Here is an 18,103-nt window from a genome sequence, read left to right on the forward strand (position 1 = left end):
CCACATGGGAAGTGTGACCTTCCCACGAACCCAGGCACTGGGACCGTTGGAATTTGCCATTGTGTGGTCTCTTTGACCAATCAGAGTGCAGTATTCTTGTTTTCAAACTGCTTTATGTACTTGGCAAATGAAAAGTGTGATCTTGACCCGATTAAACCAATTCTTATTTTGAAACCTATATCATTTCAAAGCATACATATTCAGCTTTATCATGATATAAAAATCATTTGGGCTCAAACAAAAATAAAGTGTGAAAATAGCAGCTTTTGTCAGGTAAAAATATTTCTTTTGTAGCATATTTTAGATCAAAATTTTAACCTATATTACAAAATCTTTGAATAAATCCAAACACATGACCTGAAAGAATGATTCTTCTTCTTTACAATGGTACCAAATTCATGAAATTCGATGCACAATTAGAGCAGCAATGACCGAATGAAAAGAGGTGTTTCGGTCCGCATCAAGCTCATTAAATATGCAAAACATCTCAAGTCATGAATATCACTTGGATGAAAGAAGCCACTTTCTTGGGACCTGCAGTCTGACTGTTAAGTCATCTGTGGACTGTAGATTACATGATATAGATTATCAAAATTCATTAATTCTCGCTACCCCAAATAGCGATTTCGCCGAGATCCGGGAAAATCCCTGTAACGCGCATTGCATTATGGGATAGCTTTTCGGTATTACAATTTCCTGATCGGAAGTCCAATGCACTGTTTTGCCATTCAGATCAACAGTGCCGTCATGCACAACAACACAACGTGGCTTTCGCTCGGAAAGTTCGTGATCACAACCTTCTCTTTCACATTTTCACGTGAAATATATTTTTTATTTACAATTCAAATGGAATCAAAACTGACCAAATTAGATAAAAAGTATTATAATCTGTACATATTACGCTGATTGGCATCGATTTCAGCGTGGTGGACACAGTATCGCGAACCTCGCGCGAGCATGACTCTGAACCGGAAGTGGTGATGACGACCCGACGGAGTGAAAATTATCTCGTCTCGCGCATTATGAGATGTTTGTTCCTATTTGGGGTAGCGAGAATTGAATTCTTAACAGGAATCTGCTTCAGAAAATTGGAAGAAGGAAATAAAATAATTTTTGGTGAATTTCAATGAGGTTACCCTTTGAAATAGGTTTGTTGTGTAACCTTGATATATAGAGTGATGATTTAATGATTTTGTTTTGGTGTGTCTGTTTTTCATTGAAGAGTGTAAGAATTGAGTTAATTTATTTTTACCCCTTTTCCTAGTACCGGTATTAACAAGTTTATTCACCTATACAATGTTAATGTTAAAACTATTAAGAAACAAAATAATATTTGAACCTAAAATAATTTTTTGTCATTCCCTTTTAATGCACACCCCATTGATAAATTGGTCTTTGAAAAAAAAATGACAGAGTAAAAGACCTTTTATACGACATGTTATTAGTTCAGAATTATTTTCTTTAAATGTTTGCTGCAAGAACTTATTATTCTTAATGTTTATGTTATCTACATTTTTTTACTTTTGTAAAGGTAAAGTTTAATGATACTGCATTTTTTCCATTCTAAGTAACAAAACTATCTATATCACTGCATCACTGTAGTAGCTTGTAACTTTGCAAGTTAGTATTATACAGTCAAATATATTTTATGACAAAATTTAGTGGGAATATTCATATTCAAACATAACGACAAAGGAAGGAGGGGGATAACATTTTTTTACCAACTTTCATAAAAATATGTATTATATCTTTCTAATTTAAGCCTATTTTTCTCCCTGCCGTTCCCCTCCAAATGTTGTACAATCTGTACATGTACGCTGTATGTTTAAACATGATAAACTCCTCAACAAATAAAAAAAAAACACCAACCAAAAAACCAAACAAAGCACACATAAATATGAAAACATAAAGTGAATACATATTGCAAACAAGTACAGGCATGGAAACAGAAGTGTGCTTACCTATGATTTCAACAATGTTAGTTTTATCTGTATAGGTTGGCGTGTTACAGTCTAGTGTACCATCGGCACACTTTGGGAACATCTTGAAAAGATATAAAATAAAACAAAAATGAGAATAACATTGTGAACACAAACTCATTGATAATTCAATTTATAGTTTGAATGAATGAGTGAATCTTAACGATAAAAAATTAAACATAATTATGTTGAATGCAAAAGTACATCAACAATACATTTTTTGAAAATCACAAATTCACGAGCAGATTTAATGGTTTCAGCTCAAGTTACTATCAATAGAGCTGAAAATGAGACCTTAAAGGAGAATGAAACCCTTGAAACCAGCTGAATCCATATCAAAGAGAAAAATCAAAGAAACATATTGTTGAAAGTTTGAGGAAGATTGAATGAATAATAAGAAAGTTATGAGCATTTGAATATTGAGATCACTAATGCCATGTAGATCCTCCTATTGGCAATGCGACCAAGATCTGTGATGTCACACACGTACAACTCCCTCATTACTTTAGTACTTATTTCACTTATATTCTCACTTTTATAGAGTCTATCACAAGGTGAGGTGTTCTCTTTATGAGAGGACAAGTACAGAGGTTTCACAACATTATATCATTGATGAATCGTTTGTCATATGGTTAGAATGAGCAAAACGAGATATTTTGGGGTATATTTTCAATGTCCAAAAGGAGAGAGTTGTTCATCTGTGACATCATAGATCTTGGTCGCGTTGCCAATGGGAGGATCTCCATAGCATTAGTGATCTCGACATTCAAATGCTCATAACTCTTCTATTGCTAGTCCTATTTTACTCAAACTTTTGTTGATCTTATTCTTTGATTTTTCTGCTTTCACAAAAGCTAACTTGCTCCAAGAGTTTCATTCTCCTTTAACTTTTTCAGAATAGTCATCACAAAACATAAATAACTCTTATGTGCACATGTACATATACTGTCTTGTATAATCATTTCAAAATGTACCTTAAGGATAAAAGCGATGAATGTGATAAGAAGAAAAGGGATGGAAAAAACCATATCATTACAAAGATGTTGAAACAGGAGATAATGTTGGGTAGACTGAGACCCTGATGAAAGAAATTTTAAAGCATTGGTGTAAAGGTACGGAGCTCCAAAGGGACAAGACATGTTTTTTATTTTGTTCCGAGTTACAAGCTCATTCCCTTGACTTCTAACTTGTTCCCACGAGTTACTTACTCATTCCTTCAACTTAAAATCAACGAGTCATGGGAATGAGTTACAAGTCGAGGGAATGAGTTTAAGTTGAGGGAACTAGTTATAAGTGAAGGGAACAAGTTAGGAAATAAGACATGTCATGTCACCTAATACGGGTTCCGTAGAAGTAGAAAGGGATCATGTAAGATACAATATTACAAGATGATAGTGAAAGCATGACAAGATAATAGAAAAAAAAATCAAATAAAAAGATGGGGAGGGGAGGCAGAGAAAGTGAGACAGACATGTAAAACATACAATTTAGAGGTTGGGGTAAGAAAGAAAAAAAGAGAAAAATATAAAACTCACTGAAACATGGAGGGATTTTCCAATATCTTCTTCTGACAACGTGAAGATTAGACTAGTCACATCCATCATCATTCCATTGACCATCACTGGCACAGAGTTCAATGGCTGTAAAATAATCGTATAATGAATATAGTATGAGGAATTTTGGTTCAAATCCCACTAGCTCTAGCTAAATCAGACATCAATCTACATGTGACACTATTCCCTTTCTAAAGTGTAAATGGATAGATGTCAACGAAACATAATGAATCATAATTTTATATGATTTCTTACATGCTAAAACCTGTAGTATTAATGAAGAATAGAGATACACAATCACATGCATCTTTATACAAATCTAGTGCTTAGAAAATGTTACTAGACTAACATCTGCAGGGCATCTTTATCTAGTTTCCCAACATAGCAACATTTTCAAGCAATAACTGATTCTCTAAAAAAACCTCGTTTTTGTGGCAAGTGTTTCCTTTTATATGATAATAAATGAAAACTTTATCATATTATTCATCCATTCTTTGAGAGGTGCTTCAAGGCAAATGATTTCACTTACAGTATGAGCAACTTGAGTGTACAACGGTCTTGGAACATCTACTTTATAAACGCTGATCACATATTCCACAAAGCGGTAGTCAGAAGGGGCAATATTGAATGAGACGTTCAGTTTCATGTACTCTGGGAAGAGCTGCTCAGGCAGTAATAACTGTGGCTTCCATAGCTCTACCAATCAGATACAGAGAAATATCAAGTAATAAAAATAGAAATATGATTGATAAAAAGAGATTCAAGTTCATTTATCAAAGTTCAAGTTCATTTATTAAAACCAATATACAATATAAAATTACAAAACATATATCATAAGATGGTTAGGACCAAAATGAAGCCGAAGCTTGTGAATATTGGCCCTTTACATAAAATATATAAAATACATTATGAAAACAATGTCAGCAAAATAAATTAACAAGTAATCGATTAAGAAATACTTATATACATACACAACCTAGAAACACCCATACACACACACATACAAACAAGGATCCTATATTTCATTAAGTAATTGTTTTTTACAGAGATTTTTAAATCTAGATAAAGTAGTACTTTCCTGGATTGAGTTATGTAAATTATTCCAATATTTGATACCATTGTAGGAAAGAGATATTAATGATGAGGTTAAATGTAATTTGGGAAGATGAAATTGATTTTTCTGGCGAGTTGAATAGGAATGGACATTATAATTATGAATGAATATATTGCAAAAATTTTAGAGGAAACATTTTGTTTTTAATTAGATACATAAATATTAGTGAATTTTCTGAATAGGCAAAATATTTAGTTCTTTAAATAAAGGGGTAGAGCTCAAGTTAATATTAGATTTAGCAATAACTCTTACTGATTTCTTTTGTAAAATATGTAATTTGCCCAGGTGGGATGTATATGTATTCCCCCAGATATGATTACAATAATTGATATATGGATGAACAATAGCATAATAAATAATTTTCAACACATTACAAGGTACATGTAGTACAAATTTTAATGTTCGTAGAATACCAGCACCCCTAGCTATAGATTTAGATATTACAGATATATGTGGAGTCCAATCAAGATATTCATTAATTATAACACCTAAAAATTTCACATCATGTAATTGTGGGATTGGAACACCATCAATTAATAATTGAGGTAGTGTTTGTGGTACCCTTCTCTTTCTTGTTCTAAATAATAGACAGTTAGTCTTATTTAGATTCAAGGCTATTTCTTTAGCCTTGAACCATAAAGACACATTTTAGATTTCCCTGTTTGCTGATGAGTAAAGTGTATGTAAATTGTTTTGACTCATCGTTGCTACAGTGTCGTCAGCAAACAGGGAAAATTTGAAATAACCAGAAGAATGGATGATATCATTTATGTAAACAAGAAAGAGAAGGGGACTAAGGACAGAGCCTTGAGGAATTCTGTGCTCTATATTCTTTACAGATGATTTTACACCATCGACCACCACATATTGTTTTCTATTGTTTAGGTAACTTGCAAACCAGTTATATGCTATTCCTAGGAATGTTGAAAGCCTAGTCCATCCAAATATCCAGTTGATTTAAAAGAAAAATAAGAAAAATCATGCAATTATGATAATCATATCTAATCAAAACTGTAACTAATAGAAAGTTTCACTTTTTTCAATGTCTCATAAACAGTGATATGAAAACACCAAGTAAATTAAACACATATTTGACATCCAATTTTGATTTGGGTCAAAGAGTTTCAAATTTACATCAATAAGACCATAATTGTTAACTTCACATATTTGAATAGAAAAGCCTAGACAGTTTCTAGCTCACTTATGCTTCCTTGGATGGATTATTGGAAACAATAATTCAATATTGGATTGAATAAAAAATTGAAATGAGCAAGTAAAATCAATATTCATGTGCAGTTGTACAGAGTACACATACATGTGCACGTTTTTCAATTTTTCATGTTTTTCCAGATTTAGGAACACTGATCAACTTGAAGCCCAAAATAAACAATACATTACACCCTAAACTAAACAAATGATTCTTCAAAAATAGAACTCTCACTGCTTTTTTAATAGAATAAGAGGTATAAATTATTCATAAAATACCTTCTCTAGACTTTTGACAGTACTGGTCCCATTCGCGTGAATCACATCCTGAAAATAAAACATAAAAAACAAAACGTGTACTGACAACAAATTATGATATTCATGTCACATTTGAAGTTCATATACATGTTAGTCATAGTAGAAATTTTAATTCACAATGATTACAAATAAAAGCCCATGTAAAGTGTCTAGATGTACTTTTTATCCCTGGTTTTTACAAAGTGATGGATGAGTGCGCAACTTTAAAAGAAATTAGTTTTGAGTAAATTGCTTTGAAAGGTTCAGACCAAATGCAGGGGGAATAAATTTCATATCCTTGTATCTTAGGGCATATTCTGGACAATGTTCAATTTTTAATCATTAGCATTTTCCTTCCATAATACTTTAAAAGGACAAGTCCACCCCAATTAAAATTAAAAACTCCAATAAGCATAACCCGGTAGGATGCGAAAGCCTATGTAGTATGCCTAGCAATTGAGTCTTGGAACTCTTGTTGGAATGCTCCGCATACATTGTATGCGGGCATGCAAGGATCTGATGACCGGGGTAATAATATATCTGTTAAGCGCTTAGAAACGTCGTTTTGATGTGTTAAGCGCTATATAAATGCGGAATATTATTATTATTATTATTAACACTGAAAATTTCATCAAAATCAGATGTAGAATTAGAAAGTTTTATATACATGACATTTTAACGTTTCGCCTAATTTCACAAAACAGTTATATGCACATCCTGTTCGGTATGCAAATAAGGAGACTGATGACGTCATCAACTCACTGTTTCTTTTGTATTTATTACATGAAATATTATGATTTTCTCCTCATTGTCAATTGAAACAAAGATTCAATTCATTCCTCCCTGAACATGTGGAATTGGCATTGCTTTAATACTATATATGCTTAAATCAGGTTGGTCCTTATTGTCAAATTTGTAACAAAATGAAATATTGCATAATCCAAACAATAAAATACAAAAGAAATAGTGAATGAGGGACAACATCGTCTGTCTCATATGTCACTGAGTTGTGCATGCATAAACTCTTTTGTGAAAAATAAGTGAAACTTTAAAATGTCATAACTTTCTTATTTTACATCTGATTTTGATGAAATTTTCAGCATTTTGCTAGTTTGATTTTTCTCCATTTATTCAAATCAAGATTTTTCTGGGATGGACTTAACCTTCAAAAAGAAAATGAGCTGTACACAGAGCAATCACCTCGTGAAAAATATTACGGGATACACTTTTTTATTCCAAAGAAGTGATGGACAGTATCTGTGCGTATAACCATAACTTCCTCAAGGAGGCACTTCAGTGGAACAATAATTAGAATGACTTGAAAGACTGCATCAAATTTCTTATATACAAAAAATTCTTTTGCCTAGTATTTGACTGTTCAGAACTGTGAATATTTTACTCATGCCATTTCTCTAAACATGGCACAAAATGTGCAGGTGACCATTTCATGAAATGACGGACTGTGCGCTTTTAGGCCTGATCCATTATTTTGTGAATAAAAACCCTCTAGAGTGATATTAGTGTATTTGCTGATTTTCACAAAATGACCACTGCTAGTGAGTACATATCCGTCACTTCAAACAAGAAATCCTTTACGTGGTATTCTTTTGTTTGCATTATCATCATAGCAACATGATCAGACACTTATACCCTTTTTACACATGCTAAAATTTCCTTAATTCAATTCAATTCCATTCGTATTTATTTTTCACTCATAAAAAGAAATCAACAAAGTACAAACATATAAACAGATAAGATAGATGACACGAATATACATTAAAATCCAGTTAACATGAGTGAGGGCAGTGGCAAAAAAGGACGAGCCTTATAAACGCCAACCCAAGATACTTAATGAAATAAATTGAAATAACACAATTATACTAAAAATTAAGAAAACAAAATACCGTACAGACCCTAGACAAAAACAAAACTACGATACAAGAGCCTACAATATTAATGCAAATGATAATGATCCAGTAAAAAAGTCTTATATTTCTTCTTGAAAACATTTAGAGATTTACTGTTATGAATTTGGCAAGGAATGGAATTCCAAATGACAGGACCCTGATAAAATATTGATTGTTTATACAAAGAGGTTTTAAAAAATGGCAAGTGAAAGTTTGATGCATTCCTAGTCATATGCATGTGTATGGAACTATTTGTACAAAAATATTGCAACAGTGTCTTCGGTAAAACATTATTATGGCAAGAGTACATGAAAATTGCAATGTTGAACTTAAATATATCTTCAAGTTTTAGTACTCTCAAATGACAAAATATTGGTTGAGTATGGGCAAGGTATGGGGCATGATTTATTATTCGTATTGCTCTTTTTTGTAAAAGAAATAATCTGTTGATATGACATTTGAAAGAATTTCCCCAGACTGGGTTGCAATAATTTAAATAAGGTAAAATTAAAGTATTATATAAAAGAATTAAAATCTCTCTAGGAAAGCTGCATAATTTGTATAATACACCAACATTTTTTGCAATCTTGTTACTATAGGTGGGGCTAAATTGCCATTTAGCCCCACCTATAGTACGGGGTTAAGCTTAGCCCACTTTCTTTTTACACAGCATTTTTGCAAAGTGGGCTAACCCCACCTTTAGTACGGGATTATTTGGCCCTGCAAAAAAGCAGGGTTATCCCAGCAATTGCGGTGCTAAGAGCGATAGTACGGGGTTAAGATCGCTAGTGTAAAACGAAAGTGGGCTAAGCGCTCCCATTCATGCCCCGCAACAGAGCCGGCCCTGTTGTCCGATCAGAGGTAAGCATAATGAATATTCATGAACAGCGAACACGGCGATGAGAGGTCTATCGTTTAGCCGGTAAACAACTCCGAGTGAAGTACTTGTACTACGAATGATCGACAAATGTATTCAAAGCGCGCGCGATTTTGGATATGACCCGAATGACCCCTCAGTGCGCTCGTGAATATTCATGAGCTACCACTAGTCCGGGGTTAGCAAGTTTCGTGTGTGAAAAGCAAGCATTCCTTATCCAGGGTTAGCAATAACAATTTGGCATGTGTGAAAAGGAAAAAAAATAGTACGGGGTTAAGGATAGTACGGGGTTAGCGATAGTCCGGGGCTAAGAAAATCCTGTGTAAAAAGGGTATTATGTGATCTGAAAATTGTTGTGGTTCAAGATATTAGTCAAAGGTGTCCAAATCTGCAAAAAGACTCAAAATTTAACAAATTGTGATTTTCCTCATATCCGTCACTTCATGAACACGGACAATATGTGCATCACAAGCATTGCATATAATGCCAAATGCATGATTTGCAAATGTGCACAGTTATCTAAACAAGACACTTAAAATGAATTTCCTCTGATATTATTTGCGTGACTCAGAAGTAAAGAAAAATTCTGTGTGGGGAAGAGGAAGTGTTGAGACAAATGCATAAAGTGAGAAAGAGATCATGTATATATGTTACTTTAAAGTATCATGTTAGAATTTGCAGTCTCTACCAGAAGAATCATATGGTAGTAGGCCTAACCTCATCACAAAATCCTATCTCAATATCTTGATAAATAAATGACAATTTTTGTTTATAAAGCTCAAATCTTACAATTGAATTACCAGCTTGATCAGTGATTTAATCTCAAATCCTGGGTAACGTTATGTGCCCTTATTATTTCATCAAACAAGACTGACTATATAAATACATGTATAGTCATAGTAAGTATTACTCATGATATATCAAAGATAATGAATCATTTCAATACAGTCCGGCAAAATGATTGTAGAATTTATAAAGTTGATTTTAGAGAAGCATATAGGTCTCCTGACCTCACCCTCCAACCATTCTTTCACCCCCACCCAATTATAAGATTAAAATGTAAATGTAATACTGTATTGTGAACTATTGTGTTTGATGTTTCAAAGTGCAGAGTAAATGCATAAAGCTTCTTCATTGTTTGCAAACCCTAATTGGTTAAGAAAACATTCTGAAGTATGATAAGATTTCAATGCCTCATGTAGTCATATTATCTCAAGAATTTGTAATATTTGTTCACCACTAGATTTTCAAATGATAACATTTCAACTTCACATTGAACAGTCACACTTTGGAAATATTCATTCCTAATTTTATATCTCCATTATCTAGATAGTTTCTTGTCGCGTTGGAAACTCAATATATGTGACAATCAAATATACATGTATAGTCTGTAAAGAACTGGCACTTATTAAAGAGAAAAATAATAATAATGTTTACAGAGCATTCAGATGTCTAAACTACCTGCCATTTTGAAGCAACATTGTCAATATCAGCTATTCAGCTACCAACATCACTGATTACAATCACGGTTTTTCTATTTTCAATATGCCATAAACGTTCATAAATAATTTCAATTGGCATTCATTTTTTAAAGTTCTTCCCTCAACCGTCTCTTTTCTTTTAAAAAAAAATCAGCTTTTCTTATTCTATTTCAATGTCAACTCATCCTGGATAACGGATTACAGTGATAAAATTCAATTAATGTATTAACATGAATAGAAAACCAACGTGCAGTCATGAAAAATTCAACTCAATTCTAACCTATCATATATAGTTTAAACAACTGAATGCAAGTCTCAAGTTGCTGGCTTAACTTTTTTCTATTTACATGTGCATGTTATATTATCTGAGGAGAATACAAGAAATCAGTCTTTCTAAAAAAGGGAAATTCCCTGTATTCTGACAGATAATCACGCCACACTTAACAGTCAATAAACTTTCCAGTCACGGTCACCTACTGTTGTTTTCAGAAAAAGAAGTTCAACAAATAATAATACAATATTCAGGTCTCAGGTAATACTTGGCTTACAGACCTAAAATATAGATATTACTAAAGTTATCATACAACCCTATATTAAAAAAAATGTCCGGTGAAAACATGTAACAGTGATCTGAATTATAGACTAAGAGATATGACTGCGACATTGTACCTGTATACTTCTCTCCAAACTCACTTGTCAATTAAACTGTCAATTAATATCTGTGCCTGTAGAGTGTAGACTAGTTGCATGTGCATGCCTTATTTCATATACACTGAATTTTAGTCTTTTTTGAAGAAAATTAATGCTACACATGTATGTATATCCAACATTTTCCAAATCTATGGCAATAATGATCTGTTACAGGGTCTGACTTAGACTTAGGCCTGTAGGCCTATTTTCATTTGAAGATTTACAAACATTACTCAACAAGTGGTTTGATGATTAATCTACAAGATTTTCAAATTGAGGATAGAACAATCGGGGGGGGGGGGCACTTCCAATGACTAGTGGATACCAGGCACGACCATGGGGTTTTGAATAGCACCCTGCCCCCCCCCCCCTTAACAAGTATTGGCGGGTGAAACCCTACCCTTAACAAATATTGGTAACAAAACGGTACCCTTGACAAGTATTCCCTGAATTGACCTCCGAAACAAGTACGGCAATATTTATTTGCCATGTCACAGACATCGGCTTTACCTTTACTGACACTGCGTTTATTACTGCCCCATCTCCAACACATCGCTCAAATCGGACTCTATGTATAAAGCATTTTAGTCTTTTTTATAACCTCACATATTTGACCATAAATAGGTAGCTTTTCTCGCGAAATATATACCATTTTCAGTATTTTATTGTTTTTTACAACATTATTATATTACGTATGTAACATGCCCAATCTTGAAAGACAGATCCTTTTTACGCAATTCTTTGGTCGCCCCTGGTATCCATTCGTCAATGGAAGTGCCCCCCCCCCCCCCCCCCCCGGGAAAACAAAGTCATGATCAGCTGGATCCTATGACAACCTTTTGTCAGAAATGCACCAACTAGACATCAGAAATGCACCAACTTTGAATAACTTTAAGACAAAACTTAAGAAAAAACTTACATCTGGTCCCTAAATTTTGTGATTTGCTTTTAATAGTTTTAGTTGTGGGATGATTGGTTTGACGATTTATGTACTGTTTCAACTTTAGTATTTTATTTAAAGTCGCCCTGTTTTTTTTTGGGGGGGGGTTCCCCCTGTTTTTGCCCCTTAATTGTTAACATAAGTTTTTTCATGTATTATGTATTAATTGTCTATGTCACTGTGCACTCATCACAAGATGTGCTTTCTGAGTTGCTACCTCCATTGTTTGTTCAAGTTCTTAAAAATGTATTAATGCTTTTATCGTTGGAAATATATGCACTTTTATCATCAAGTGGATCCAAATCGTCTCTCCCAAAATGCATAGCAGAAACCAGTCTATTCATGACTAGAAGCCAGTCATAACAAAGAGTATAATTTATGACCACAGTTTTTTTAGATTTAATCAAACAAAAATAATAAAAAAACATGTAATTAACATCATTTTGTTCAGGCATTATATCACGGCATTGATCTATTTCCCTACCCCTTAATGGATACCTTACAAACGTATCATTCACCCGGCATTGGCTTTGGCCTGGGGCACCTGAGAATGGTTCTAACAGTATGAAAATGCTACCCCCACCAGGCACCAAACAATGTTTGATGGTGGTATAATGTCTTTGCATGTGGTATCATTTCATTGTATTTTATCTGTGTAGGAGGTATGAAAGTTCCCACTTTGTCTGTGTACACATCTGGAGATTAGCTTGGCTGCCATGCTAATATGAAGTCAAGAGGCGGTGCTGCATCAGTCCGAGTTTGCTCAATCTCAAGATTATAGCCCGAACAGTACTCTTCGCGATTAATCTCGAGATTCAAGAAACCCATCTCCACAAGCGCAAAAAGAGCGACTCGTGTTGGAAGCAGCAGGCCTGATTTTTCGAGTATTGCACTTGCGTATCTTAGCGTTTCAAAAGCCCGCAGTTTTTAATAACTTCCAGCGGTTGTACTCCCCATCAGTTCACCGCAATCGTCCATGTGATTCTCTAAGCTCAGCGAGTTAGTGATGTATTCTTTATTAGATATGATGGATCTAATCCTAGCGTACATACTGATAAATTATAAAGTCTTAATCAGGTTTCAGGTTGACTCATGTGTTAACGTTTCGGAAGACAAAGGCGTAAGTAAAACACAAATTGCATTGTGATCGGACGCCATGAATAAATAATCCTGAGTTGAATCTGGAGTGCATCTTCACCTGTGAATTAGCGGGATAATTAATTAAATAGCATGCTATTTTGCAACTAATCCTAAGTTGACTTAGGATTGCGATCTTGAGATTAATCAGGTGAACTATCGCGATGATTGCATCTCAATTACAAATAATCTCGAGATCGTTCAAATCAGGATAATTTGCTGGATCAGAAATGGAGCGATTATTTGAAAACTCGGGCTGGTGCAGACGGTCCTATATTAAAAGGAAACCTTTTAAATCAACTGATATGTCATTTGAAATAATGTAATAACTTTGATTGGTCTGGAGTCAGTTTTTCAGAATATGGAAAACACTTATTTGGAGTGCTTTTCGAAACCCCATGGTCACGCCTGGTATCCACTCATCAACGTGCCCCCCCCCCCCCCCGGGGGTTGCCCATAGGGCAAACATCGAGAACCATCCTTGGCTGGCTGGGTTTCTTTTCTCACAGCAACCCAATACTTTCACGCTTCGGCTAACCCTGCTATTTTGCACGGCAAAATAATCCCTTACTATAAGGTGGGGTTAGCCCACTTTGTAAAAAAGCTGTGAAAAAAGTGGGCTATTAAACTTAACTCTGTACTACAGGTGGGATTAACTTGCCATTTAGCCCCACCTATAGTACAGGGTTAAGGAAAATTTTGTCTGTGAGAAAAGCATAATAGTTGAGTGCCCCCATCCTGCCATATAATTTCAATATTACAAAAATAATACAAATGAAATCATTATACATGAATTATCCTCTTTACTTTGAACAATTTATATCATTGTGACAGAAGGGTGTTTATTCATAATGAATTAGTAAGTTCTCATTTTCAAAATTCAGATTGTCTATCATAAAACATAAATTAAAGAAGGAACTAAGATTTCCTTATCTGAAATACTTTATATCATCATCTTAAGTCTGTAAGGTTGTAAAGCAGTTAAGCGGGCATAAAATTTGAAATGAATTTATAATACAATGCACTGTTACTATGGCAATCTTAAGAAACCATTTTCATATGCATATGACGTGCATGTACATCCCAATATAGGGGCTTTGCGACTGTGCTGAGGTAATTATCATCAGAGAAAACTCTCTCCCTAGACTGAAAGAAATTCAGCTCTAGGAAAGGTTTAGAAAAAAAAAACACTGAAGAAACTGAGACCCTGGATAGAATTTTTAATTCATATTTGATAGTAATAACTGATATAAAAAGAGTCACTATTACTGACAAACTGACAATTTGTATCATATTAATACAGGATCTGATGAGATATTAAGCACTTATATAAAATAGTTATGTGTGCTTATATTGAAACAGAGTGAAACGTTCCAATAATGTAAAAACAAGAGATTAAAATTACTCTGTACAAAACATTACAAAGTTTTTTCTAAAGAGCAATACAAATAAACACTGTTCAAAAGAAGTATTTAGGTGATACTTACTTCTATTCAAATAAGGAGGGAGTAGTTTTACAATGAAAAAAAAAACTCTTTACAGATGATAAATATCAAAAAGACTAAATTAAGAACAAGAGGAATGACTTTCTTGTGTTAGATTTTAGAGGCAAAAATATTTTTGGAAGTGTTTTGGGGTCCTCTTAAAAAGCTGAAATGTCTATTTTTTTCATGTGTTCTTTAATATATGCCTATGGCAATTACATCATTAAAACAATAATACTTTGTACGATTTTTAAAGAAATATTGGACAATAAATTAATGATTTGCTCCACCCACAAAATTAATAATGGTTGATTAATAATGATCATATGATTGTGCAATTATGTCTTATTCCACACTGGTGATTGATACTCACACATCTTGTGTATCCTTTCACAGTGATATCAGAAAATATACAAAACTGCTGTCATGTCACAATTAGCTTGATCAATCATCAAATTGTACATGAAATCTGAATTGCAAGGTTAATCTATGCCACAAGAGATTCCTACAAGATCATCTGTAAATCTATTGATTAAAAATTCACCTGTGTTGTGGATTATTTAAATGATAATAAATAAATATTGGATGACCTATTTTTTATGAAATATATATATTGGCAGTCGCTGCAAATAAAATATTGGACTTGTCTGGCAGCTCCTCCAGTATTTTTCTAATTCATCCAATGTTTTCCCTCATATCCCACTCAAGGCCATCCTGTGTTATCTAAATATTATCATTACTTAAATCAAAAGACACACTCTGAAAATTAAATTAACTTCCAAATATGTGATTTGCAATCGCATTTGAGTGAGCACATATTAGAATGAAGGGTATGTACTCCAAGCTAAGGTCAAAATTATTTGAATGAAAAAGGATTAAATCAAACAACATGATTGAATGTTTTTATTGGAATGAGATGAAAATCATAACAGCTACAGCGGGATGAAGTTTGCATTTATTACTAATTTGTTTGTAACGAGGCTTCAAATGTTTAAATTAGTAGCAAGATAATATAAGAAGCATACTTTTTTTCTTTTGCATTTATTTCATAAAATTATGTTTGAATTTCTACACATTAGATAAATGAATCAACAAATGAAATATTGTGAATTTTATACTATAAATAAAAAGCAAAAGTAAAAAGTGGGCATACTATCATTGAACATGCAACATAAATAGCATGTTTTATTTCCAGAAACATATGACTGTCTCCGGCACAAAATACTGTTAAATTAAATATTGAGAAAAAAAATCACTATTTGTCTGATTGCAATGACAGTTAATTGTCACAGATTATTTCAATATTTAATGTATTCCATGTCATTCAAGATGGGATTCCCCATTTCAGATGTTTTCCACTGGTCCATGTAATTACCATTTATTGTTTTGTTTTCTATCGTGTTGAATTCTCCATGATCAAAATTTGCACCCAGCATTTTAGAATAATGATCATCAACCAAAAAAGTAATCGGATCTGCTTCTGAGAAAGACTGACCAATTTATGGAGGCTCATTTTGGAACCAACAAAAAAAATGGGGTGCATATTCACTTGTAATACAGTATGTACATTTGCAATTAAAAGGGTAGAAATATAGTGGATCAATAGAAGAATTTAAGAAAAATCCATTTCAGTTTTAATTTGAATTTTTGACCAGAACTTAAAAATAAATGCCAGTTGTGGTAACGATCTCAAAAATGACTCTTTATAGAATCCAATAGAATAACCACCCAAGTGTCTGTTTGTATGAATAAAAAATATGTGCCAAAGGATTCTGGAAGAAATTGTGTAATTGCTGAGAAAAAAGCAAAATTAGCACGGATTCGGGCACGTCCGTCGGGTCTTTATTCCAGCAATAATAATATGTTGGCGATCTTCAGTGTGATCGTTTTTCAGCTTAGATTTTATGATTTCACAAAGTTCAGTTTATGTAACAACACCAGATCTAGATCCACAATGATAAAGTAATACTAAACCTTGGTGTTAGAGACTTTCTCACAAAATCAGTGTTTTACTGCAACTCCTTTCATTTAGGTTTAATTGAATCTGGAGAATGCAGATCATTTAGGCCTATTCTTATTTCTTGAGTGCAATATTTGTCTTATGAATCCTATATGTATGTCTCACCTGGTACTTTGAAGTCTCTGACGATGCTGGACGGATCAAGGAGTGTTTGGTTATCAAAATCTACTGGCAGAGTCCGAATGGTAAGTTTGTAAGGCTCCAAAGGCCACAGATCACAAAAACAGTCAAACTGAAATCGCCGCTAAAAGGAGATAAACAAATAAATAGACTCACAATGAAATTGCAAACTCTCCTTATTTATAATGGCCATTTTAAAAATGGGCAATTCCATTTTTGTACGTCCGACCCCCGTTTTTATCAAGTGTTACTTCACTTCATAAACCGACCAAATTATGGTCCTTTGAGAACATTACAGACTGTCAAAAGAACAAGAAATCAAATACAGAAAATTTCATGAAGGTCCCACGTATAGGGGGTCAGACGTACATATTTTATGGAATTGCCCAAATGAAAATTGCAATGGATTGCAAGAAAACAGTAATGTTCATGTTATTTTGATATAAATCAGGGACACTTTGTTCATTCATTAGTTTGTTTCTCTTTAAATGTGTCATAATGACTTTCCAATAGTGCCAAGTTACCACTAAATAATAAATGTATTCAATATTTTCAATCAAAATTAAAATAATATGCCCCTAAAGATTCATTATTACAAAGTATCTGGCATCCTAGCTATCCGTAAAGTTAAACATGGCACTCAAGATCAAATAGAGCTTCTGTTCTTGAAAGTTCAATAAGGTAGGTTCATTATGTCACCCAGAGCAAGTGGGGCCATCCGGAGGTATTAAATCAATTTATACATAGAAAAAGTAAAGACATGCTGGCTTGAATTGAATTCTCTTGTGATAGATCCTATCAAGGTCGTCAAGTACAGATGGTTGAGGTATTCTAGAGCCACAGTAATCCTGCACAGCATTTGGGGGAATCATCAAAATTATTGGAATTATACCCATATTGTTAAGAATTGTTTAGATTAACATGTAATTAAAGAGGAAAATGTACATCATATGTACAGCGTAGGATCAAAATTTTGTCTGAGAACAGAAAACTAGAAAAAAACCTTGAATTGAATACATGGTATGTGAGTGTAAATAAAAGAAGAAAGAACCTAAACAGCAATTACTTATTGATGATTAAATAACACTCACAACTGAATACTGGGATACCCGGACAATTTTGGTAGACAAATTACAATTTCATTTCTGGTCATATATGATGCATGCTCCAGTGACAATTGCTCCCTGTCCAATACCCTGACCGGACTCTGAACTTCAACCACACATCAAACTTCAGATCAATGTATCTTTAAAGGACAAGTCAACCCCAACAAATAGTTGATTTGAATAAAAAGATCC

General features: G+C 33.6%; 1 protein-coding gene across 1 annotated transcript in view; it reads right to left on the bottom strand.

The window, feature by feature from the left end:
* Positions 1 to 553: 553 nt before the first annotated feature.
* Positions 554 to 18,103, bottom strand: part of LOC129255772 (uncharacterized) — a 33,611-nt gene continuing 16,061 nt past the window's right edge. Inside the window, exons 5-10 of the mRNA XM_064095931.1 lie at positions 16,791 to 16,929; positions 6,132 to 6,179; positions 4,062 to 4,228; positions 3,515 to 3,619; positions 1,962 to 2,043; positions 554 to 564 (exon numbers count right to left, since the gene is read on the bottom strand). Of these exons, the coding sequence (XP_063952001.1) occupies positions 554 to 564; positions 1,962 to 2,043; positions 3,515 to 3,619; positions 4,062 to 4,228; positions 6,132 to 6,179; positions 16,791 to 16,929 (552 nt within the window). The remainder of the gene's footprint in view (positions 565 to 1,961; positions 2,044 to 3,514; positions 3,620 to 4,061; positions 4,229 to 6,131; positions 6,180 to 16,790; positions 16,930 to 18,103) is intronic.

The sequence above is a fragment of the Lytechinus pictus genome, chromosome 3 (assembly GCF_037042905.1).
Source record: "Lytechinus pictus isolate F3 Inbred chromosome 3, Lp3.0, whole genome shotgun sequence".
NCBI classification, from domain to species: domain Eukaryota; kingdom Metazoa; phylum Echinodermata; class Echinoidea; order Temnopleuroida; family Toxopneustidae; genus Lytechinus; species Lytechinus pictus.